General features: G+C 36.5%; 1 protein-coding gene across 3 annotated transcripts in view; it reads left to right on the top strand.

The window, feature by feature from the left end:
- FAM114A1 (family with sequence similarity 114 member A1) overlaps positions 1–24,244 on the top strand; it is an 85,789-nt gene extending 61,545 nt beyond the window's left edge. For all 3 annotated transcript variants that reach the window (XM_078148652.1, XM_020991838.2, XM_020991846.2), the window contains 7 exons: positions 593–716; positions 4,080–4,162; positions 7,042–7,203; positions 8,529–8,668; positions 11,150–11,222; positions 15,391–15,444; positions 17,945–24,244. In XM_078148652.1, the coding sequence (XP_078004778.1) occupies positions 593–716; positions 4,080–4,162; positions 7,042–7,203; positions 8,529–8,668; positions 11,150–11,222; positions 15,391–15,444; positions 17,945–18,046 (738 nt within the window). In that variant the 3' untranslated portion in view covers positions 18,047–24,244. The remainder of the gene's footprint in view (positions 1–592; positions 717–4,079; positions 4,163–7,041; positions 7,204–8,528; positions 8,669–11,149; positions 11,223–15,390; positions 15,445–17,944) is intronic.
- The last annotated feature ends 2,502 nt before the right edge of the window (positions 24,245–26,746 follow it).

Below are 26,746 nucleotides of genomic sequence, written 5' to 3'. Positions count from 1 at the left end.
TGCAGACTTTACATTATATTCCAAAACACAGTTGGCTGCAAAAATCCCAAAGTATGGATTTGCTTTCAGCTATTGACTTGCAATTAAACTTGATTCCAGCTGATGAAGAGCTAACAATTAATATGTTTCTTGCTGATTATTTTCAAGCTTCATTATTCACAGTTCCTCTCTGGTTGTAAAATAAGTACTTATTAAATGTGGATCAGGCTTATGTTAATGAGGAAGCTGGTAAAAATGCCTTATTAGTAATTTATGTGCTTTTATCAAATGTTTGAATCAATAATTTTAGATCTTATGTTGACCTGTCCCTTTCCAGTTCTGTAGAAAAGGTAGAGTGTATTTTAAGTTCCTAAATTAAAATAAGAAGTCATATTGATAGATAGTCTTTTACTAAATGGTAGTCTCATGGCTAAAAATCCTAACTTAACTATCTAATTTGTTCCCCAAATTCTAACTTCCTCCCACTAACTAAATTACTTGATGGTGGTAATTGAGTGTCAGGTACATGATTCTTAGGAAGAAGTAAAGCTGATACTTATTAATAAAGAAAAACAGTATAGATGGACATTAAGTTGACCCATTTTGTTTGCAGGTTCAGTCATTTTTAGCATCACTTGATGGAGAGAAACTGGAGAGCTTTAAAAATGACCTAATTTCTATTAAAGACATCTTTACACCAAAGGAGTCAGAGAGTGAAGAGAATCAAGAGGAGAAAGGTAAGAGAAAAAATATCAGCTTATACCCTGATATACTACTATTGTATTCACTTGTAAAATTGATTTTTTAAAAAACCATTCAGATGTGTTAAATAACAGAAGCAGAACAAGCGTACCATAAATGGAACCTTAAGAACATGACGCTGTTTATTCACCAATATCCAGTATTTGTATGAGCATTACAGAAGGAAATAGAGGAGACTTAGCGTTAGGAGTGGTGGGTCTTTTGGTGGATTTTCTTTTGGGAAAGGTGAAATTGGATAAATTTAAGTTATACATTAAAGCATTAGGGTGTTCTTATGTGAGTTTTTTGCTCGATTTTTAATGATGCAAGACTAATGAAGGTTCTATCATTTACTGTAATGGAATTGTATGAGATGTAGTATAGATTTGCTTTCAGCTATTGATTTGCAATTAAACTTGATTCCAGCTGATGACGAGCTAATGACTAAAAGAGTTAGTGCCACCCTACTTCTCAGAAGAGACTTGGGCATTAAGGAGATTAATCATCCAGTCAATCAATAAACATTACTAAGTGTCTACTATATGCCAGACATTGTGCTAAATTTTGGGGATACAAGAGGAGGCAAAAGGCAAGTCTCTACCTTCAAGGAGCACACAATCTAATGAAAATAGAACCCATTGCTTCTCTTGTGGAAGTGGAAGTCTATGGATATTTCTTTTGAATGGTCATTTAGAAGTAGAATATTCTTTTCTTTTCTTTAATGCTGTGAATACAATGCATGATCTCTTACCACTGCCTATAGTTGATACTGTCATCAGTGACTAATCCATATAATTGATAAAATGTTAAGTTCATAGTCTTATCTGTGATTTTTATATATGATAAGCACAAGGCCTCTTCAGGAAATAAAGAGTAGACAAATTTAGGTGAATAAAGGCAAATAGTAGGAAGTAAGACTAGAAAGGTTGGTTGGGCAAGATGTTAGAGGGCATTGAATGTCATGATGTTTGGACTTTAGTAAGCAATGGAAAGATATTGAAGGACTCTGAATAGGAAGATGACATGATAGAGCATTGTTATAAGAAAGCTACTTTGTTAAGAACATCTAGGATGGGTGGACTAGAGAATATAGGAAAGAGGAGACTAGGTAGGGCATTAATACAATATTCCGATGTGAGGGATGTTTAGGTAGAATTGATAGGACTTAACCAACAGATGGCTGTGCACTGGCCCTGAGGTCAGTTTCCCTCTTTTCTCAAAGGGGTTCAGCACCTGGCTCACCATCTTCCTCTCCTCCCTAGCTCCTGTCCTTATATTAGGGTTCTTTAAAATTCACACTGATTCTGTCTCAAGCCCATTTTGTCTCCCAATTCCTTAGCTGCCATAAATCCCATGCTCTACTCTTTTCATTCTCCCTTAGCCTCACTTAGGGATGGCTACATGCTGAATCTCACTGGCACCGATAAGTGTTCTAATTCCTTAATTAGAAAATCTGCCATTCTATCCACCTATCTACTTATTCTGCTAAGCCATAACCTCCCATTATTCTATTTCTATCTATGCCTCACCCCTCCTAAACCTATTCTTGACTCTTATTAAGATCTCAATCTTTCTATCCCTCAGTACTTTCCTAGGCAACCAATTCTGATCTGACTCTCCAATTTCAATGCTATAATTAGCCATTAAAATTCTGCAGTCTTCTTCTGTTGGATCCTTCTTCCCTTGTTGCATTACCTCTTATGAGCTCACCAAGTGAGACAGTTTGAAAAAGCAAAGAGAAGAATGCTCAGGACACAGCTTTAGGTGACGCTTATGGTTAGTGGATGTGACCTGTATGAAGAACCAGCAAAGGAGACTGAGAAGTGGTCAGTGAAGTAGGAGAGCCAGCAGAAATCAATGTCATAAAAGTCTGGAGAGGAGACAATATTCAGGAGGAGATCAACTGAAGTGACATTTGGAGGGACCCAAAGAGCCTAAAAAGAACTTGATGTAGTTGGCAAGCAGAAAGACATGAATAATAGTCAAAAACAATAATAGTTTAGAATCAGGCTGTTTTGTGAAAATCTTGTAGAAAAGGATAATGGAAGATAATAAGCAATGTCACTTTATGGAGCAGGGTCAAGCGGTGAAGGGTAGTTTAAAGAAAGTTTTATGCAAGACCCAACTAAATGATGTCATCACTAGATCATTGAAGGGTAAAAAAGGAAGGAAGATGACAGAAGAAGAATGGAAATTATCTGCTAAGGCTTTTATTAACAGTTTTCACCATCAAGAGTCAGTATATGTGGATTCTAACCTAACAGTCCCCTCCATGCTAATATAGACAGGAATGGCACAAATGGGAATAAAAACTGGGAAAGTATCCTCATTGAACCAATTGTGCATATAAGAGACCCATGCTGGAGGAAACATAATCAGGAAGGCATTAAGGGATTGAATCATTAAATATCTAAGGAAGGGAAAACACCAAAGGCATGGAAAAAGTCACAAACCTTGTTAATACTAGATGGCATGGTGGATAGATCTCTGGGCCTGGAGTCAGGAAGACCTGAGTTCAATTCCGACATCAGATACTTACTAGCTGTGTGACCCTGGTTAAGTCACTTAACCTTTGTTTGCCTCAGTTTCCTAAATGGTAAATTGGGGATAATAATAGCCCCTAGCTTGCAGGGTTGTTAGTAAAGATGGAATGGAAAAAAAAGTGCTTAGCACAGTGGCTGGCATGTAAATGATTATTCCCTTAATACTGAAAAATGTGACTGAGAAACCACCAACAGCTAGTGACCCATATGCCTACTTTTCCATTCATATTAAATTGGTTTGAGATTCTTCTACATGCCCAGCAGACACATCCTTTATTAGGGTATTAATAGGGAGCAGGCAGGCTTTTCCAAGCCCTATTATTCTATGGTATACTACAGTGTTAACATTAGACAATTAGAAGAGAGATCTAAGGAATACAAGTTCCTACCATGTTTATTGTTTGTTGATTATGAAAAAGCATTTGATTTGAAAGAGCCAAATAGCTCCTTAAAAGAAATCCCTAGGTCTTCTATACATGACTGATATAATGATGTCCTAATGTGCCAGCTAAGTCATTTCTAGGTCACAGAGCCCTGAAAAAGGACATTTCCCAGGCTATTAGGAAACTCCACAGGCAAAGCCAACAGCAGCGTAACTGCGATAATTTTCTATCCATTACTGCTCCACTGGGAAAATTGCTTTGCTCACTTCAAAGTCAAAAGAGGGAAAATTCACCCAGCAGCAGAAGGGAAAGTTGCTGCAGATGCCAATTTATTCGCCTTTGTCCTGACATAAAGTTACAGGGAGTCTCTGCACTCAGAAAAGAGAAGAGTAAGCTGTTTCTGATTTCTGCCTTTTTCTGTTTCTACTTGTAGATGAAAAGGAAGAATTTGTTAGCATGCTAACAGAGCTTCTCTTTGAATTACATGTTGCAGCAACTCCCGACAAACTCAATAAGGTTGGTCATATCAAAATCACTTTGTATAAAAACCTTTCTTTAGTTATATCCCAGAGATCCTTAAAAAAAAAAAAAGAACAGAAAAGTAGTAGCCTGATTTTATCATTTGAGGGTGGGGTAGGATATTGAGTTCACCAGGTACTATTTAAATAGGAAAAATATAATGAAATATTGTGGATTTGCTTTGTATTCTAGAAAGAGTGCTAGCCTGGCAATTCAGAAACCTTACTTCTAGACTTGACTGCCCCTAACTAACTGGAGTATTTAACCTAGATAAGCCTCTGCTTCATCACTTCTAAAAAGATGAGAGAGAGCCTAGATCAGAAGTGTTAAAGTACAGGCCTGAATGCCCATAAAATTCCCAAGCTGAATCAAATTAAAATGTCACTGGGAAATGTTTAATGGAATAAATAAGAATACGGTACAACACAGATAATTTTAACTTGTGGCTTTCTGGGTCAATATGCCGTCTGCAGAGATGCAACACTACTGTTTTAAGCCAGTGAAATCAAACTCAAATAGAAACGGAGCCACTAAGCCTTGTATAAGGATCCCTTGGCAACATATTGACTTGGAAAACCACATATTAATGTTACCTATCTTCCACCGCATTTTTATTTATTTTGTTATATATCTTAATTACATTTTAATCTGGTTTGCAGAGGGGAGTGTTCTAGGTAGCTGTTTGACACTTCTGGGCTAGATAACCAGTTTTCAAAGTATGGTCCAAGGCTTCTGGAGTTCCCCAAGACCCTTTTTCAGGGTCCACAAGGCCAAAAGTATTTTCATAATAATGCTCAGATGTTGCTTGTCTATTAAGATACTTCTCCCTTTTCTAACACCGTATCTGTGTATGGCTGGATATTCTTCAAATACTTCCTCCAAAGCTATACAACACAACAGATTAAATGTACAAAAAGATAAGAGTATCCAGCTGTCTTCCATTAAGCTAGACACCAAAGAGATTTACAAAAATATGTAAAACAATGCCACTCTTCTAACTAAATATTTTATGTTTTATAAAAAATATTTTTCTTAAATATGTTTATGTTAACATGTAATGGGTTTATTATTATTGTTTTAAGTTAGTTAACCAATCAATATTTTTTAATTTATCAGTTTTAATTTCTAGCATGGCAAATATCAGTAGATATAAACCACATAAACAGAAACTCTTTGAGGGAGCAGTGTGGAGACAGACCTCAGTAATTTTTTAATGTAAAGGCATTCTGAGACCAAAACTATTGGCTGAGGCTAACTCCAAGATGCTTCCTTGAAGCACTTGAAGACTTCCTTGAAGACTTCCGTCTCTTCCTTTCTGCAATTCTGTATAAATATTTTAATGTCTTGGAGGTTTAGTACCACATATTTCTGAGGAACTTTTTGACTGAGTAGATACATCTGATGAAAATTTAGTTATTTTCTAGATGTTACATCATTACCATTTTCAACTGTTTATTAAATCCAGTTGTTTGTGTATTTTTCTTTGCTTCTTTCTTTCTTTTTTCCTTCCTGCTTCTCTTCCTTTCTTCTCTTCTTCCTTCCTTCCCTTTTTCCTTCCTCTTTCTTTCTCTTTCTCTTCCTTCCTTCCTCTGTTTATTTCTTTATTCCTTCCTTCATTCAGCCAAGTGAGTAAGAAAATGAGGAAAAAGATGGTAAACCAGTGATTTCTTCATTAGGCAACACTTCTAAAAGCTCCAGGACTTGAAAGAGCTTAGAAATTTCCTCCTCCATCTATACCTTCTACCCAAAAAGAAGGCTGGGGTTGGGTTGAGGGGGAGTAGCTAAGGCCAGGCGTTGTCCAGGAAGAGCGATCCAGCCCCAGAGAGCACTAGAACTTCAACAACAATTCCCTCCATGAAAAAACAGTCCATGAGTACAGAAGCCTCTGAGCCATTGTTCATCTTCTCAGACAGATATCATTAGGCTCATAAAACATTAGCAGCTTCATGAGATCTATCCAATAAAGAAATTTTCTCCAGTAGTGACCATAGCTAAGTTTCTGCTTGATTCTTTCTAAAAGGCTAATTTTTTAATATTTGGCCACTTTTGCCTTTTTTCGTTTTTTGGATGTGCCCATCATTTTTACTTTATTATGTCTTAATTATAGAAGCAGCATGACATTGTTAATAGAGGATTGGTCTTCGAGGCAGAAAAATCCAGGTTCTGGTCCTGGCTCTGGCGTATACTAGACAAGTGATCATAAGCAAGTCATTTGAGTTCTGAGCACACACAGACAACTGTCTAAGACCATAAGTTACACCTAACTGCATCAACGGGAACAGTTTCCAAACTGGGAGTTGCCTAAACTGATAAAATCACAAATGGTCCTCTTACTGTAACTGTTGGGGGTTTTGCGAGTCCTTGGGTCTCTACAGACCATTTTCTCCCATTCTGATTTCCTTCTTTTGACATGTTTGCTTTTCTTTATTGTGCACATTGTATCAAGCAACTCTACAAAGCAGCAGAAATATTTCTTCATGAGCAAGAAGCAGAGAGCCAGCCCAGAGGGTAGCAAAAATCTTTTAAAATAAATATAATTTTTATTAACTTTTTTCAGTGCTTTTAAAAACATAGTATTCTCCCCATTGTATACTCTTTATTAATATATGCAAGGGAAATGTTAGGGAACAATGAAGCCTTAGAGGAAATAAACCTTTCCTTCCAAAGTCTCAAATGAGTGTTTTAAAGAGGTAAAAGAATCCAGTTTGTGTACCCTTAAGGACTGTCCTCCAACAGTTTGTTACAACCTGACTTCTAGACTAGGGGTTGGAGAATAAGGCTGAATGGATTTTTGTCTCCTTTTTTGTATTTAATGGCAGCTCATCATTCTCCATTCTCATGCCGTAATATATTTCTTTGGGCGGGGATTGTTATAGGCTAGAAAAAAAGCTCATGACTGGGTGGAAGAAGCTCAAACTGTGACATCAGTTGATGTGGTAGAACAGCCAGTGGAGAAAACTCCAGATGATGAAGAAGAGAATCCTAAAGTCCCTGAAGATGAAAATAAAGGAGAAGAAAAGAAAACCAAGACACTAGAGGTAAAAATTACTTCTGTCCTTCACATCTATCCTTTTATCTAACACAATTGTCTATTGGGCAGCTAGATGGCACAGTAGATAGAATGCTGGGCTTTTAATCAGGAAGATTCCTCTTTCTGAGTTCAACTCCTGCCTCAGACACTAGCTATGTGACCCTGGACTAGTCACTTAACCCTGTTTGCCTAGGTTTCTTCATCTATAAAATGAACTGGAGAAGGAAATGACAAACTACTGCACTATCTTTGCCAAGAAAACTCCAAATGGGGTCATGAAGAGTTGGATATGACTGATAAACAACTGAACAACAGCTCTTGCAATCAATATTTCTTATTTTAAGTTATGATAATATAATTTTTTCCACCATTCCAAGAAAGTTTGTGATAATTTCATAAATACAAAACATCTTTCTTAGGGTAAGTCAATTTGCAGATTCATATAAGTTTAATAGTTTCTTCATGGATTTATGAGAATTATGAAGGAAAAATATTTTTTAATAGGGACATAGTAATTTTACCCTCAGGGAAAAGTCCAATTTTATATACATATCCATTGCTATAAAACATCATATATATCTTTATGCATTATAAATAATGTAGCATAATCTTCAATGTCCTTCTTATTTACCGTAATTATCTAACACTGTACTTAAATGTTGAAGGCAATAACTTATTCAATGAAATATTTGCAAGAGGACATGGATGCAGAGGATGAAAAGCATGTATGGATTGCAATCTCCATAGAGAAGCAAATGCCCACACCTAAGAGCTTGCAAAGCTATTGAAAAGTGAATGAATGAATAAAGCATTATTAAGTGCTTAATATATGCAAAACACTATGCTACAAGTAAGCAAGTAAGACAGTCCCTGTGCTCAAGGAGCTCACATTCTAAGGGGGTGCAAGTCAGCTGCAAGTCAGATGGAAAAGTCCTGTGATTTTTAGGTTACAGTGGCAAAACAGATAGTAATGTCTATTCTCTAATGTCATTTCCACTGATAAAGTCATATCCATTTCTGATGTTTAACCATTTAACAGTGCCAAAGATTTTGGTGGCATGAAATAGAAATATTGTAAGGTGAGATAATTTTTCAATTTGATAACACTGAGGATGATATTTCCAATTCAAATTACTGGTATTTCTACATGTAAATAGTTTTACAATTTCTCATGGTTTTTCAGCAGGCCATAACAGATAATATTCAGTCACTTCTAGAGATTCGTCCTTCAAAGTGTCAAGGTTTATTTTGTGTTGTGCCTGGGCTCAAAATGAATAGTAGCCTCTCAGACTCCATATATGAATATTTATGCTATTTGTTATTTCATTACAGGAAGTATACATGTTATCGATTGAAAGTCTTGCTGAAGTAACTGCACGCTGTATTGAACAACTTCATAAGGTAGCAGAGCTAATTCTTCATGGGCAAGAAGTGGAAAAACCAGCCCAGGACCAAGCAAAAGTTCTTACAAAGTAAATGTAACTTTAATTTAAAAAAATTTTTTTTTGGTGCCTTTCATAGCAGTTGGGTATTTTTCCCATCTTCATCATAAAAATTAAGGTCTTATATCAACAAATCTCCATTTTGCTGTGAAAATAAATGCTTAAAGCAATTCCATAGGAAATGCATTATGGAAATGAGAAGTAATAGCTGCCTTCCAGGAGTTATCACACCAAGATTACCTGGAGTGTCTTAGAAGACGTATGACCTTGGCCATTTTGACACCACCACTCATTGTTACAGTAGATCAGATGCTTTGAAATGCAGGCATTCTTAGTGTAAATAAATTTTCACCACACAAATTGAGAACTCACTTCCTTTATTTAGTCTTACAGTTGGAGTGACAAAATCTACCAGTGTACACAGATTTTCACAGCAGTTTCCACCAGTCACATTCCCAGATTTTTGGTTGATGAGTCAGCCCCATTCTGTTTTCCTTGGCCAGTCATCAGTTACAGACATTCATGAGAGCCAAAGGAAAGGATCTAAAAATTGTCTTAAGCTAGACTGAGAAGTGTCCCGTGTCCTTCCTTTATAGCTCACCAACAGAGTTTATTTCACTCACGATTCAATTCAACTCAACAATATTTCCTAAGGGTCTCTTATGTGCTACATACTGGGAGATAAAGAGAGGACATCATCCCAACCCTCGATTCTGTGTTCTCCTAGGGGTATATAACAATCAAATCAAGTCAGTAATCATTTGTTAAGCACTTACTGTGTGCAGGGTGCTGTGCTAGGCACTGAAGATACCAAAACAAAACACATAAAGTAGTTCTTTGTCTCAAGGAACATATTCAGGGCAACTTTGTCTTTTCCTCTTCCTTGAAAAAATTTCCCAAACTTTCCAGCTTCCAACTTAGACTACCCTGAGACAAAAGGCTTGGTATCCTAGCCACTACTAGAAAATCTTAGTTGATACTGCCTATGTGATGGCAATTAGCTTACACATTCCAGGAGCATGGGAAAGCGTCTAGAGGTACCACACACAGCCAGAATGGAGCCTCTGGAAAATACACAGCCAGCATACCCTCTACTCTGGCAACAACTACCATCTCATCCTCTTCAGAATGTGTATTAGCGCTGTAACCATGTGTAGCAACCCCATAATTACCTATATGAGTGGATGAATTAATTAAAGAAAAGGCATTTATTAAGAGCTTACTCTTTGTAAAGTACTGCTGAGGATACAAATAAAAAAAGTAAGACAGCCTTGGATCTCAAGATGCTCACATTCTAATGGGTGAAGCAGTACATGAATGAGGTTGCAGCAGCAAGTCAGATGGAAAGGCCCAGTGGTTCTTAGGTTTCAGTAGCAAAGCAGATGGTTAACACATTTCCTTAGTATTGTTTCTGTTAATTAAAACATAACTTTCTGGTGTTGAGCCATTTGACGGTGTCAAGGACTTTGGTGCTTTTCTGAGTCTTCATAGCTATGTCCCCTGAGTGCTTTGGCACATACAGAAGCAGTTGCCAAGTCACAGGGTTTGCTTCCCTGGATGACAGATGCAGGAGCCTGTCTGGACATGGGAATGGTGATGTTAGCAGGAAGGAAGGAATTAGCAGGTACTTTTATTCCTTGGGTCCTTGCACTCAGTGTCCTGGGCTATTTCCATTAAGATGTGAGAAGAGATGGTGGTCAAAGTGGTGATGGTGGTAGTGATGGTTTGACTTTTTGGGCAGATGTGTGTTCCTTACCTACCCTATGGGTGGTAGTGGGTGAGGATAGCTCTCCCATTCCCTCAAAGGTATGCTTCCTTGGATGATGGCTGTGGGGACTAGGCTGGAAGCAGAGCCAGTAATCTAATGGGTGTCTCTTCTTCCTGGGGCTCTTAGCCTTGAGGTTCTAGGCTTTCTCCATTAGGAGCTGAAGAGAGATAGTGGTTAAGTCAGTGGCAGTGATGTGACTTACCTGGCACATGGCACCTCTTGTCTTGCCTTCAAGTTGCCTTGCTCCCTTTGCTCAGGGCCCCCTCCCCTCACTAAAGCCTATTCCCCTAGAATGAGATTTCTTTAAAAGGAAAAAATGAGCATACAGTTAAAAATAACATCAATTATGGAATGTACTCATGTTTTATACAAGTCAGAAGTGTACCCTATGTTATGAGTAATAGGATAGGGTATTAAAAAGGAATCCCTCATTCCTCCCCCCAACTCTAACCCCCATACTAAATAAAATCATCAAATGAAAATATCAGCCTTCTCCCCCACTTCGATTTGGAAAATGCATCCAAATCAAAATGTATTTTTCATAATCTTAACTTAAAATAAGCTAAAATCCATAGTAAACCCATTATCTAGTTGGCCAGAACTCCATGAATAACACAAAGTGAAAAGAATATCTCCAGTGGCAGGATTGAATCTATTACATTTTAAGATTCTGATCTCAGCATTTTGATTTTTAAAAAATTGACTTTAAAATAATCTGTTGGTCTCATGTGTTTTTCCTTCAGATTAACCAGTGCAATGTGTAATGAAGTGGCCTCCTTATCTAAGAAGTTTTCTGATTTTTTGACCACCACTGGGGTAAGAATATAAATTTTTTTTTGAAAGAGAAAGGGAGATGAGATGTGGTCCTGTGACTTCATCAGAGTGGGGTGCCCCCACACCAATGTAAATATGCAACTGTCCTACAACTTAAAGACCTGTAGAGTTGCCTGGAGACACTGAGGATAAGCGATTTATCCAGAGTCACACAGCCAGTACATGTTTGAGCTGGGACTTGAAACTAAGCCTTCGTCACTCTGAGGCCAGCTCTCTCGATAGCACCATCTTGCCTGCCATTGATTTATCATGGATATTTAAACAGAGAGGTGCATTTGTAAGGGAATGAGAAAAAGAGTAGTGGGGTTGCAAGACCAAAATTTGTGTCTCCAACAAGATTTAACCAAATAATACCTCTAAAATGCAGTTTAGAAAAACTAGGTCAGTAGTTTTCTCTGTAATGATACCATACTGGTAGTATGGTAGGTAATAATCTTTCACATTGTATAACATTATCAGTTTTACAAAGTGCTTTTGTCACAACAACCCTGCAACATTAATACTACTCGTTGTATTGTCACTTTGCAGATGAGGAAAATTAGAAAGATTAACTGTCTTGCCTGAAGTCACTCCCATAATGGGTAAATGTCAGGGCTGGGATCTGAACCCAGGTTTCTTTTGTCTCCAAATTCATCTCTTTCCATGACAACATATAGACTGATAAGAAGACATGAATTGGGAGTCAGGGGACTGGAATTCTGGTTCTGGCTTGGCCACTAGTGTAGCTGGTTGTATGATTGGGCAAATCATTTAACTTCACAGGGCTCAGTTTCCTCATCTGCAAAATAAGGAAATCCTGTGGTCTGAGGTCCATGGATCCCTTTTTAATGTCATTTACTTTTTATTTCACTTGAATTGTTTTTCTTTGCTGTGTTTTATGCTGCTTCTTCTGCTTTGGATTGGCCTTCTGAGCCAGTTTACAAACCACAGGAAAAAACCAGCCTCATTACTTTATAGTCATGCTTGGTTTGGTTTCTTTATTTTCACCAATTCTCTATATTCCCCAGTTTGTTAATGACCCTATGCAAATTATTTCACTGTCTACTAGGTAAATAGCCATTTATCATCTTCTGTAGTTCTCTAGCCATCATATCATCCAATCAACAAGCATTTATTAAATGCTTACAATGTAGTAGGAACTATAGTGGGTCTTGGGGATACAAATACAAAAATGAAAGAGTCTCTGTCCTTGAGGAACTTGTATTCTTTTGGAGAGGGATAGTTATAATAGATCAGTAGAATATTTATGTATTTTATATGCATAAAATTAAGTGCTTCATAAGTTTTCCCATATCTGAATAAAATATTTATTAAAAATATTGTAGGGCAGTAATGTTTCTGCAAAAGATGGTAGAGTTTGGAGATTTTTTTTTATATTTTAAGTAAGGAAAAAATCTAAAGCACTGGTTGCTATGAAAGTACCATCTCACAGTATTTGTATTGTATTATAAAGCTATTATTCATGAATTTTAAGTCACTATTTCTGTGAGGGTTTTTTTTAGCTCCTAAAACACAGCCATTATTCATAACTAGAAGTTAATGGGTTTATATTGCTCTCCAGACTCCTTTCAGATTGTTTGTACATTCTCAAAATCAATGTCATTTTATTACCCTCATTTTGATTATATTTCAGCAGTTTATTGATAATCAGATAAACTGAGAGCAAACATCATAATGGATTTTCTGGTTACTGACAATGAGGATTACATTTCAAAAGAGTTTCTCCCCAAACTCCATTTTAATGTCTCTAGAAATAATATGCAGCATATGCTATTTTCTCTATATTGGACTTATTATAACCAGCTGCTGTGTGAAGCTACTTGTGTTGGGGCAAATTTTGGGACTATCATCTTAGATATAGTGAGGAAAACTCTTTGGGTTGTCTTCCCTTTTTCGTACAGAGGTATGATGATGGATAGCAAGCAAATACTGGATTGGGGGGAGGTCCTTACTATAATCCCAGCCTCACCAATATCTATGTAACCTAGGGGATCTAATATCCTGTTTCCATATGATAGAATAGTTTCAAAGGTCAGCAGGACTTAGAGGTTACCCAGGTCCAACACCCTCATTTTACGGATGAGGAAACTGAGGGCCAAAGAGAGAAAGTAACTTTTCCAAGGTCACATAGCAAAACCAGGAATTAAACTTAGGTCCTCTGACATATAAACTACCTCTCTTTCCACTGAGACACTACACTGTGGTGTAGTGGACTTTGGAGCCAGGAAGAAATGAGTTCATGTCTAGCCTCTGAAACATACTATGTTACTCTGGGCAAGTCACTTAACAACTTTTCAGTACCCTGGACAGCTCTCAGTCTATACCTTGTAAAGAAGGTGTCAGTTTAGGGGCATCTAGGTGGGTAGTGGATAGAGCACTGGCCCTGAAGTCAGGAGGACCTGAGTTCAAATCCGGACTCTGACCAAACACTTGACACTTACTAGCTGTGTGACCCTGGGCAAGTCACTTACCCTCAATTGCCTTTTTTTTAAAAAAGTGTCAATTTGCCTTAGTAGAGACAGTTCTCTCATCCAGGAATTCCCTATAGCAATGAAATTATGGGTCCAGATCTTTCTCCTGCGTAGAATGTAAAAATAATAGCCACTGCATCAATACAATGCCATTGTAAAGATAGATCAGATGACAAGTGAAAGTGTTTTAGGCTCTTTAGAAGAAAGCCACTGTCTTAACAGAAATCTATTCCTATTTCACAGTACAGTGGAAAGAGCACACTCACTCTGGATCCAGATGACCTGGGTTCAAATCCTGCTTCTCATATTTATTATCTTTATGGTCTTGGGCAAGTCACTTAACCTGCCTCAGTTTCCTCATATGTAAGAAATGAGCTAGGTAGCCCCTGAGGTCCCTTTCTACTCTATGATCCTATAGCCATCATTATTTAAGGTTACCCCTCACAAATATGCTCATGTTTTAATCCTTTGCCGTGCACATCTAATTCAGAATTGTAATCGGCTTCATAAACAAAGGTGGTAAGAAGTATAAGAAGAGGGAGAAAATGACCAAATGTTTCCTTTTTTTCCCATAATTTGTTAATGTGGACCTTGGTTCAAGTCCCATCTCTGACATATACTGATTTTGTTACCTTGAGCAAGTAACTTCACCTTTTGGCACTTTGGGAAACTCTCAAAAACCATAAATTGTAGAGAAAATGCTTACTTGTATTGGTAGAGAGAGTTTCTCTATGCAAGGAAGTTCCTATTCCAATTCATATCATAGGTCCAGCTCCTATCCCTGTCTTTATTCTGTAACCCACACTTTCACTATCAAATCAATATAATTTGACGTTTGACTTGTCACAGAAAGCAATAGTAACATACTTCTAAAGATATTATCTTTAGAATATCTAAAGATATTATCATCTTCCAATTCGCATATACATTAGGGATACTATCAAATGTGTCATCCAGCAAGTATTTACTTACTAGGTGATAAATTCCTCAGCTAAATTATAAATGTCTTGAGGGCAGAGACTGTATCTTGTATAATTTTACATACATGTTATTCCTAGCATGGACCCTCACACATACTATATACTCTACAAATATTTATTGAATGAATTATTCATTTACTCTATCCCCTGCATTGTGCTGTTAGCACTTTGTGTTATATGTGGGAGTGTAAAATACAAATTGTGTATCAGTGTATAAACTATATAGATTTTGAAGGTCTGTAATGAAAATGCTTAGTTAAAAATCACAACATCAGGACTAATAACAATATTAATTTAAAATCATATATAGTTTTCAACACACTATTATATTTCTCAATTGAGCATTGCAACAGGCCTGTAAAATCATTTGTAGCCCCATTTTACAGATTAGGGAAGAAAGGCCCAGAGATGTTAAGTATCTTACCTGAGGTCATATAACTTGTAAGTAACAGAGCTGGGACTAGATTCTAGATCTTCTGATTCTTAATCCAGGATTTTTTTCAAGACATCAGGCAGATGGAAGGTGTTAGAATGATATTTTCCTATGATGGCTCAAGACCTCTCTTGTCCTTAATTCACCAATCCATGGTTCACAAATGATCCCTTGACAATGCAAATGAATTTATGATCTCTAATATTAGTGTGTTTGGGCCTGTGATATAGACTTCAATCTGCCTGATTTGTGTTTTGATTTCACAGAGCAACCAGAAGGCGGAGGTCCTTAACCCAATGATCAATAGTGTTTTGTTAGAGGTAAGCTTTCAACTGTCACCTGGAGATAGCTTGATAAAATGCCTTTGAAAAGAAGCAGGTATGGAGGATACATTTTCCATGCTTTTCTCTTAAGAAGAAAGTGTTACTGTGATTCTCCACTATCTCATCAACAACCCTTTTTTGTGTACAGCATCTAGCTGGAAACCCTGATGTCAGTCAACAATACCTAAATTTCCAAGGATTTTTGAGTGCAAAGAGAAATGCTAACCTTGCATTTATTTCTGCAGCTGTCACCTTAGGCTTATCAAATGGTTCTGGATGTGTTGTTATAAAGTTTGACACCAATTTTAACACTGTAATTACTGGCTTCTGTGGCAGTCTGAAACTTGGAATTGATCCCATGGAAATCTGAACCTTTTCCCTCTTCACACCCACTGGGTCCTCTTGGCCGGTGAGGTCCAGTCTAGGTTGGCAGATGTGGCAGGTGCCTTTGGGCTTAAAAAAGTGATCCAAGCTTTGTCTATCTGTGCACAAACCTCAAGAGGCCTGCTCTTCCCTGGCCCAAACCCTAACTATCATCTCCTGTAACAGAATCACTAAATTAAGGTTACCCCAATGTCATCTGTGACCTTGCTAGGAACTGTGATGTGTGAGAGGATAAAGTAAATATAGCAGCCTTTCCCCATTCATGAAGGTGGGTTCTAGAGAGTTCTGGAAATACTCTACTGGCACCCTGGTTTGTACCTGTGGTAGGTAAAGGGAAGCAACAAGGTTTTAATGGGGAAAAATTGGGCTATTATATAGGTAAGCGCCTAGAGCCACAGAGTATTAACAAGATAATAATTTATACTTAGATAGTACATTTAAATTTATAAAACTCTCCTTTGAAGTTGCTGATACAGATATCCTTATCCCCAATTTAGAGATGAGGAAACTCAGAGAGAGAGAGATTAAACCCATGGTCATAGTAAGTAGAAGAGTCCAAACTTGAACCTAGGTTTCCTGACTACCAAATTTACCTCTTTTTTTTTTTACTAAATATATTTGTCTCTCAATTCAGTTATAACTCAACTGAGAGTATATCTACAAAATATATCATATATTTGTGTACATATGTATATGTTTAAAGTGTACATATGCATATGTGTATTGCACATGTGTATATATGTGTGTGTTCACACACATACATACTCCCTGCCACACTGAATGTATATATTGACAGTATATACTGTGGATATTTAAATGGCCATACCATAAATCACAAGAGTTTCCTACATATATACAACCATGTTTCCTGTAGATCATGCTTAATTATTTTCCTCATCATCTGTAAAGTGTTGTTGGACTTTGAAAGTTCTTTCTGGCCAAGACATTTTTATGAATCCTAAAGACTGAGTTGTTCTCAGATAGATACAGAATAATAGCATCAAGAATTATATATGCTATATTGGTCTGAATAGAAACTTCCCCCGAATATTGTCTCCCCTCACTGGAAATGAAACCCTCTTTGAAAGATGTGTAAAATAGTGATGCCAAATTACTCTATTAAAATATTTATTTCTAATGAAAGGATTTTTTAAACAATTTTTCCCAATTCAGATAGCAATTTTTTTTGGTTTTGTTCCAATTGCTAATTTCATCTTTATTGCTTTCATTGCCATTCTTTTGCTAAGGGCCCAATTCAAGGTCACATTCAGATTTTGTACAAGCCAGATTTGAAGGGGGAAATGTGGTCAATATTTGGGCCGATAAGGTAATTTTTGGCAGGTGGTTAATGTCCCAGACTAAGCTAAGGCACTGGCTGGCTTTTAGTTTAGTAATGCAAACTAAGAAAATCTTCCCTACTTTCTATTCCTCAAAGGCACTGACAGTATGATATAACAAATCAGTTGGGGGGGAAAGGGTTAGAAAATCAAAGATGAATTCATACTTCCAGTATTTGGATTTTGAGTTTGGGAGAGATTTATTTTGGGGTTGTTTGAGGGTTTTTTGTCATGAAGTGTTCCTTGGGCTAACACTGGACATTAATCTGGTTTGCAACTTGAGCTATAATATATCCTAATTGAAAGCAGAGTAGACAGTTAAGGATGGAGAGGATGGTACTATCCAGGACTTCTAAAATATTCAGGTGCTTTGTTCCAGATCTCCTCCTCAGATCAGTTAATTATCTGCTTTGTTGCTGGCAAACTAAGACTTCTTCCTTGTCTTGATTTTCAGACAGTTGGACTGATGGAGGAAGAGGTCAAGTATAGACACTAGTGTATGTGTAATTCTTTAACTATATTGCAGAAGCTGATATTAATTATTTTTCCATTTTGTAGAAATCCTTCTGCCTGATAGAGTTCATAATCAACAGTTGACTCTGTTAGACAGGATGTACTCAGATTTTGTTTATATTCCAAAATGATTGAGGAAACAGAATTAAGCATCATAGGGGGGAGGAGGAGAGGGTGTTGAGTAATCAAATTTAAAGGGATAATGCCAAACACCGAACTCTACGAATAATTCTTCAACCACATTTTTTTCCTTCCCTCATTAGGGCGCCAATAGTACTACATACATCCAGGATGCTTTCCAGCTGTTGCTTCCTGTTCTGCAGATTTCACATATCCAAACCAATTGTTCAAAAGAAGAGCAGTGACAGCTGCCAGAATCTATCAGTGTGTAAAAGGAAGCCATGGCCACATTCTTGTAGTGCTTGTGGCTAAGGGGATGTCTTAAGAGAAAACTGGCTCCAGAAGGCCCATCAGAGGACACTACAGCAGTTTTGCACAGACAGTATTGAAAATGTGTTTAAAGACATTTCTCTTAATGTATATGGTTGTTAGAACAGCTTTTTTTTTTTGCAAATAGTAATATTTTCTTCATATTAATTTAAACTGAAATGGCAAGTATATTCAAAATAGTGTTGGCTTGACTATATTTCCATTCATAAAAATAATTCCTGTTCTTTAATTGGTAAATCACACTGTGTCAGGAGATCCCATGATCTTGAATTCTTTAAATCATGAATGCAGATAGTTTCAAATTTCCCACTTTCAAGCATTCATTTTTAAAATTTTATGCTAAATTGTGATGTAGAAAACACATATCTTATGAAATTTTCATCTTCCATAGTAAGGCAGTATGGCATAGGGGAAAAGTACCCAATGTGCTGAAATACGGGGGACCTGAATTCAGGCTCTGCCAATTGCATAACCTTGGGTGAGTCACTTAGTTTCTCCAAATATCAGGCTTCTCATTTGTAAAAATAAAGCGGTTAGTCTAGATTATAGATTCTTAACCTCTTTTGTGTTACGGACTTTGCTAGCAGTCTGGTGAAGCTTATGGATCCATTCTCAGAATGTTTTTAAATATATAAAATAAAATACATTGGAAACTAATTATATTGAAACACAGTTACCGAAATATATATTTTTAAAATTTACAGACCCCAGACTAAGAATCCCTGGACCAGATGAATTCTAAGTTTCCATCCAGTTCTAAAATTCTATGACAATATACACTATAATCAGATCTGCAATAAAGCAAAGAGCTTTCAATTTGAGTTTTACTATAATTTGCTGAATCTGGAAAATAGTAGTAGTATTCCTACAAAAAAAATTAAAGAGTAAGGAAAATAGAAAATGTCTTTAATACTTGGTTTCTTGTTCATTATATTTTTTTTCTAATTGACATGTAATATACCAATCTGGTGCTGTTAAATGATTTTTTTTTACTGTAAGAAGAGATTTTTAGCTATTCAGCTGTTTAGCTGAATAAATCTGAATTGATTTGATAAGTGCATGACAACATAGCTTTACCAGACTAAAAGCTCCTTGAAGGCAGGGACTATTTCTTATTTTACTTATTTTGCTTTTTACCCCCAGAGCTTAACACAGTACCTCAAAAAAAAAAAGATGCATAATAAAGATGAATTGAATCAACATCAGTATCATGGTCTTTGAAACTAAAGCATCCATTTATGAATTCATTTATATGTGGAAATGATGCTACATGACTTGAATAATAAGTAAAATCCTTAGGAAACTATATCAGATTGTTTACCATTTCAAGGAGGGTGTAGGGGAAAGAGGAAGGGAAGGATAGAATTTGGAACTCAAAACTTAAAAAAAATGAATGTTTAAAATTGTTTTTACATGTAATTGAGGAAAAATAAAATATTATTTAAGCATGTTGGGAGACCTTCACAAGTTATCACTGCAAATGGCTGCTCAAACCTATCAACTTATCTATCACCTTCAGTGTCAATAGTGACTGCATACTCTGTCTATTCTCTTCCCTTTTGAGCTCTATTGAAAACCCAGAAAGGATTATCACAAGAGTTATCCAGTGAATCCATTCAGTACCACATGAGGCCAGCTGGTTTACAAATGTTCTCAGAGCTACAGAGCCATTTGTCCACACATATGCTTTTATTTGTCTTTCTCAGGTGGATATCTCCAACCCACACACACTCCCACCCTCACAAACACCTGTTGTGTAGAGTCCTATTCCTCTGAACTTCAAGTATTAAGGGTATGATGACCTGGAAAGCCCAAAAGAGGAAACTATAAAGAAGTGTTGCTACAGGGTGTGAAAAAAACATGCTTTTCTGTGGGAAGCTTCCATCATAACTTGCATTATACACTGCTTTGAAAATTTACAAAGTGTTTTATAAATATTATCTCATTTTAACACCAGGTAGGTTTATTATTCTATAGATAATGAAACAGGCTGAGAGGTTAAATTTTTGTTTCACTTGCTTCCTGTAGAATAGTGTGAGGGTTATGAAACCTTTGTATTTGCCTTTTTATAAATTTAAAACATTCAGTGTACAAGCAAGAGAAGACTATATGCAGAATCATGTTTGCTGTGTGTAAGATATTGTAGCTCCAAAGAGCTTTACAGACATTAAATTAATTAAGTGTGAAATTTTTAAAAGAAACTTGTAGCCAAGAGCAAGATTTCACCACTTAGATTTTCGAGCCCATGGTCAAGTACTACTTTTATCAGTAATAACCAATGCACCCTTAACACCTGATATCCAGAAAAGAAAAAAAAAACTATTCAGGAATTACAAAAGTGATGCATCATTCTAAAAGAACTGTTTTACTTCGAGATATACTCCTATTGACAATAGGCAAGCAATCAAATGCATGACAATTTCCAGGGATCTGGTTTTATGCATTTTAATTATGAAGTGAAGAATCACTTAAAATGTAGTCACTTCTCAAACTATCCTTTTTAGCAATCACACTCCCTTCATTCCATTTATCATTTACTTTGAAACTTTGAAAGACCCATGATGTAATTGGCATAGGCATTCCATCCACTGAAGCTGATATGGACCCTTCTTCATATTCTTTATTTTATTATTTTTTTTTAGGCAATTGGGGTTAAGTGACTTGCCCAGGGTCATACAGCTAGTTAAGTGTCAAGTGTTTGGTCCCAGGTCAGATTTGAACTCAGGTCCTCCTGACTTCAGGACCGGTACTCTATCCACTGCGCCACCTAGCTGCCCCCTTCTACATGTTCTTTATTGTGATTCTCTTGTCATTTTTACTATTAAACAGAGAAAGGAGGTGGGGTATAGCAGATAGAAAGCTGGCCTTGGGGTCAAGAAGTCCTGTGTTTAGGCTGTGCCTCAGATACGTCCTGGCTGTGTGACTCTAGGCCAGTTATTTGATATCTCAGTGCCCTGAGCAATTCTTTAAGACCATAACTTGCAGAGAAAGTGCCAACTTTGCACTGGCAAAGGGAAATTCTTCAACTTGGAGCCCTCTCTGCCAATGAAATCATACAGCCAGTTGTTATGCCCTAATTATCTGGTTTTTGGTGTCTTTCAAGATGAAGATCTTGGCAATCTTGGTTTTGACACTGACAATCAGTTACTGGATAGATGACGTATCCAGGATTTATTCCTCTGGCACTTTCTATTTCTTCAGTAATCCTTTTTGGATTTAAATGTGTTTGGCTCACTTTACTCTGAAGACATCAACATTGAACAAGGATGCCTGTCTCTTTCTTGCATCTAATGCAAAATTTCCACTTGTCTAAATTATGCATGTGCTCTGTGCTTTACCCTTATTAAGTGAAAACCTTTAACAGCATATTTCCAATTCAAAGTAAAATATATTCAAGAAGAATTCCTCTTGGGTATTGGCGCATACATTTACAGGTTTAATGAGCAGAGTTCAACAGAGGGTGGGCATTAAAGCAGCACACCTCGATGGAAATATTCTCCCCTGCTGACAGTATAACTACTTGTATTTACTGGGTCTTGTTCACAAAGATGTTTTGAACACCATAGTATAATGGAAAATGCATTGGGCTGGGGTCAGTTGACTTGGTTTCAAATTCCGGTTCTGCCACTTATTTTTGTGACCTTGTACAAGTCACTTGGACCTCTCTAGGCCTCAGTTCTGTCATCTGTAAAATAAGGGAGCTGAACCAGGGACCTCTAAGGTCATTTCCAACTCTGAAAGCTCTGTTCCTAAGCTCAATTTTATGTGAATAATGTGTTTAGCTAAGTGGAGTAACAGGAACTTTCTACCAGTAAGAACTACTTTGGCAGCATATTTTCAAAGGTGAAAGAAGGGGCACTCATGCTTGGAACATACTGGCGGTACAGAGTTATGCATCAGAGATTGCCCTCTAACTATTTTGAAGTCAATTGCCCTCCCCTCCCTTACCAAGTACCCAGAATTTTATAAGCAATGGCTACTTTCTACATACCCTGACCATACTCAATTTGTACTGGAACCAAAAGGGGACATATTCTGTTTGAGGTCATCCCTGATAGTTCTAGACACAGCACCTCAGAGCATCCACTTAACAAAAAATTTGGAATAAAGACATAGTTCCTCTTATTTCCTGAAAAACATCTCCACAAAGAGTAACTATGTGCTGTGTATTACACAAAACTTAAATGGGTCTTTCCTCTAGGAAAGTATTTCTTCTCATAGTTAAACCAATGTTCCATAATGGAAAATGTGTCCCTTTAGTATTACTGTTAGATATAGCCTACTTTCATACTATTAGGTCTCAAAATGCTTTTTCTAAGTATTGCTTACTAATCTGATTCAGAATATGGGCTTTAAAAAACACATTATCTGTATTCCAGAATTATACTTCATCACATCTTTTTCAGGTGATCAAAGTTCAAAATGTCATGGGAGTTGATTTGAGAAAAGTCTTACTAAACATGTATCATCTCTCTCAATTATATTTAAGATTGCTTCACCAAGTCAAAATGGGCACAAGATTTAGACATAAAAGGTGAAACTATAAGTAAAATAGGAAAGCAAGGAATAGTTTACCTGTCAGATCTATGGAAAAGGGAAGAATTTATGACCAAACAAGATATAGAGGACATTATGAAATGCAAAATTGATCATTTTGATTACATTAAGTTAAAAAGTTTTTGCACAAACTAAGCCAATGCAACCAAGATTAGAAGGAAAGCAGAAAGCTGGGGAAACAATTTTTGTGGCCAGTGTCTCTGATAAAGGCCTCATTTCTCAAATATATAGAGAACTGAGTCAAATTTGTAAGAATACAAATCATTCCCCAATTGATCCATGGTCAAAAAAATATGAAGACGCATTTTTCAGATGAAGAAATTAAAGCTATCTATAGTCATATGAAAAAATGCTCTAGATCACTATTGATTAGATAAATGCAATTTAAAACAACTGAGGTACCACTTCACACCTATCAGATAGGTTAACATGACAAACAGGAAAATTATAAATGTTGGAGAAGATGTGGCAAAATTGGAACACTAATGCATTGTTAGTAGAGTTGTGAACTGTTCCAACCATTCTGGAGAGCAGTTTGGAACTATGCCCACAGTGCTATAAAACTGTGCATAACCTTTGATTCAGCATTACTACTACTAGGTCTGTATCCCAAAGAGATCATAAAAAAGGGAAAAGAACCCACATATACAAAAATATGTACAGCAGGTCTTTTTGTGGGGATAAAGAATTGGAAATTGAGAGGATGCCCATCAATCAGGGAATGGCTGAACAAGTTGAATATGAATGTAATGGAAAACTATTATTCCATAAGAAATAACGAACAGATGGATTTCAGAAAAACCTGAAAGACTTACACGAACTGATGTTGAGTGAAGTGAGCAGAACCAGGAGAACATTATACACAGTAACAGCAACATGATGAAATGACCAACTTTGATAGACTTAGCTCTTCTCAGGAATACTAATACTAATCTAAGATAATTCCAAAAGACTCATGATGGAAAATGCTATCCACATCCAGAAAAAGAACTATGGAGTCTAAATGCAGATTGAAACGTACTATTTTCTCTCTCTTTCTTTTTCTTTCTCATGGTTTTTCCCTTTTGTTCTGATTCTTCTTTTACAACATGACTAATGTGGGAATATGTTTAATATGATTGTACACATATAGCCTGTATCAGATTGCTTGCCATCTTAGGGAGGAGGGAAAGGGAGAGAAGGAAGAAAACTTTAGAACTCAAAATCTTATAAAAGTGAATGTTAAAAACTAATAAGTAATTAATTAATTTAAAAAGATTGTTTCACCAAAATTGTGGAGGCCAGGGCAAGGGGAGCACATAGTTAATGACTTATTTAGTTTTTTTTCCATAAGTATTATGCTATAACTAGATCTGTTCCTCCTCCCTCATCCCATTAGAATGTAAGTTCCTTGGAAGTAGAAATTGTTTCACTCTTTGTACTTGTAGCCCTGTTATCTTAGCACATACTAGGCACTTAATAAATGCCTTGACTTGATTTGATTTGACCCATTTCTCTGTAATTGATTGTGTACTATGTCTATTGAACAAAGCTGAATAAAGGAGCTGTTATTTTCATTTTTCTTGAATTCCTCAAATAACTTATTCAATTAGTCTTCTACATAATTACACAGGTCTTTTTTCTGTTACAACAAATGACTACAACCTGCATGGTTAGTTTTATTAATGGTGCTACCAGTAACGTGATTAGCATCTGTAATCAAAACAACTTGAGTACAAGCGGCTGAGTGTAGAGGGACTGAATCCTGCATTCTGCATTTAGATGTACTTACCTTGACCTAGATCACAGAGCATTTTTCTCCCCAGGAGCTATCAGACAAAAAGTAATAAGGTTATGTCAGCACTATAGTCGCTGCTGATTCATTTGACAGACCTGTCTCTTCTATTGGTCTCAAAGGGATTAGATACTGAAAATGAATATTTTTGAGAATTTCTTACAAAACATCACAAAGTACAAGGTGCAGGCACTTGAGGCAATTCTGAGATTCTCTTCCTTGACCCAGAATTCACCCCAGGACCTTCAAAGCTGGAGAGATTATGCTTGGATTTCTTCTTTCTCTTTTCACAGATTGCAGAAGAGAACAGGTATTTCTCCCTAGGGTTTCCATAGTTTTTATTTCAACAATCAGCTCTTCCATTTTAATGACATTAAATACAAAATAGAATTTCTCCTTGTTAGTTTCCTCTGGTTTTTGGAGGATGAAATTATCACTAAGTCAGATTATCTTTAAGTGAAGTCAAGAAATTATTAGCTACTCTTTTTTTTTTTTGGTAGAGCGCTCCAGCAGGTGTCTAGATAACTGAAATTATCTTCATACCTGTTATATCATGTACCCTATCACTACAATATGATGCTTCAGTGCCAAGCTTATAATCTGTTTCCCAAACTCTACCCTTATTCCCTATTTTTGTCCAGGGATACTATAGTACCTCTATAGAAAACAGTCACTCAACTCTAGCAGAAATTAAAAATACAAGTATTGTACACTCAATACAAGTCATTGCACCATTAACTATTCTTTATAACGGGTGAGATTTTCAGTATTTTTTGAAAATATTTTTGGATATTTGTACCTCAACCCTAAGCAATTTACAACCAATTATCACCTTTTTAATAACTTGACAACTTCACTCAATTTGATTTCTTTGGTTTCAGTGGTCTCATAGCCATACTCACTTTTCTTTCAGCCTTGAACCAATCCTCTATTGGTTCCACCAATGTACCTCACCCACCAATTTCATTTGCCCTCTAATTTTTTTTACTTACATTTTCTTACTTACCTTACTTAGTCTTGCCAACTACCTTTTTCTTATCCTTCTTGAGTTTATTCTTCAAATTCTACTTTCTAATCTTCCTTGGTCCCTCTTAATCCTTTTCTATCCCTTTTAATTTTCCTTAATGCTGCTCCTCTTTCAATTTGAAAGAAAAATTAGAAACTGGAGAAGTATGTGGGCGTGGAGGTTGTTCTCCTTTACATCTTTTTCATTTTCTCTGAAATTTTACCAAATTTCTCCTCCATAAATTCAGCCTTTGGTCTACTTCCGTAGTTCAATACTTTCAACTCATCTACATGATTCCCTTTTTCTTATTCAGCTCCTCTTTCTCTTTTCTTCCACTCTTTATTAAAAGATCTGAATCTAAATCCCACCTCTGACCCTACCTTCATTAACTTGAGCAAAGTCATTTAACTTCTCTGGGCTTTGGTTTCTTCATTTGTAAAATTAGGGGATTTGAATAGATTTTCTAGGAATTCCCCTACTAATGGAATCATAGATCTGGACCTCCTTCACCTCCAAAACGTGTAAGGCCATAGAGGTATAGAGATATCAAGACAAAATAGAAAATAATCTCTACCTCAGGGAGTTTGCAATCAAATAGGAATTGTCCCTCTGCCTATGATTCCTGGAATGGACTTTCATTCCACTTAACCTAGGGCCAGATTTGATAGAAAACAAATCATATTTTCAGTCTCTATTAACCTTCCAGCTTTCTCTTACACCAAGATTTTTTGTGAAACCAGTTCCTTCATTTTTTATTTACTTCCTTGCCTTCCCCAGGAAGGTACAACCATTCCAAAGAGAAAAGTGTTACATGTGAAGAGATGACCCCAAAAGGGGAAATAATAATTTTAAACAGCAGCTAAATGTAAAAGGCTTCAAAGACACATAGCCAACCAACCGTTATAATCTTCCTACTAAATGTGGATTGTTCTGGGATACATAATGACTACAGAAGCAATTTCAGAAAGCTTCTGGAGAGAAAAGACATATAAATATAAGGGACCATGGCTATGAAGTATTAACATGATGCTGAATTGCTATATATCATATTTCCAATGGGCAGTTTACAATCTGTTCATTTTGATGAATTCAACACCAGGGAATTTGAATCCCTGCATCTGCAATTTCTGTCTCTCTTTAGAAATTTATGATGAAATTGTAGACACAAATAATGTGTCAGGGTAGAATGAATTTAAGGCTTTACTGTGGCCAAACAGCTCCATTATACTCTGAGGGGCAATAATAAATGGGAAGTAAAGAAAAGTCATGGGAGATAAT

This window comes from Phascolarctos cinereus, unplaced genomic scaffold (assembly GCF_003287225.1).
Source record: "Phascolarctos cinereus isolate Bilbo 61053 unplaced genomic scaffold, phaCin_HiC Scaffold_9;HRSCAF=440, whole genome shotgun sequence".
Taxonomy (NCBI): domain Eukaryota; kingdom Metazoa; phylum Chordata; class Mammalia; order Diprotodontia; family Phascolarctidae; genus Phascolarctos; species Phascolarctos cinereus.
The sequence above is the reverse complement of the archived record's forward strand: the minus strand, read 5'-3'. Positions and strand labels throughout refer to the sequence as shown.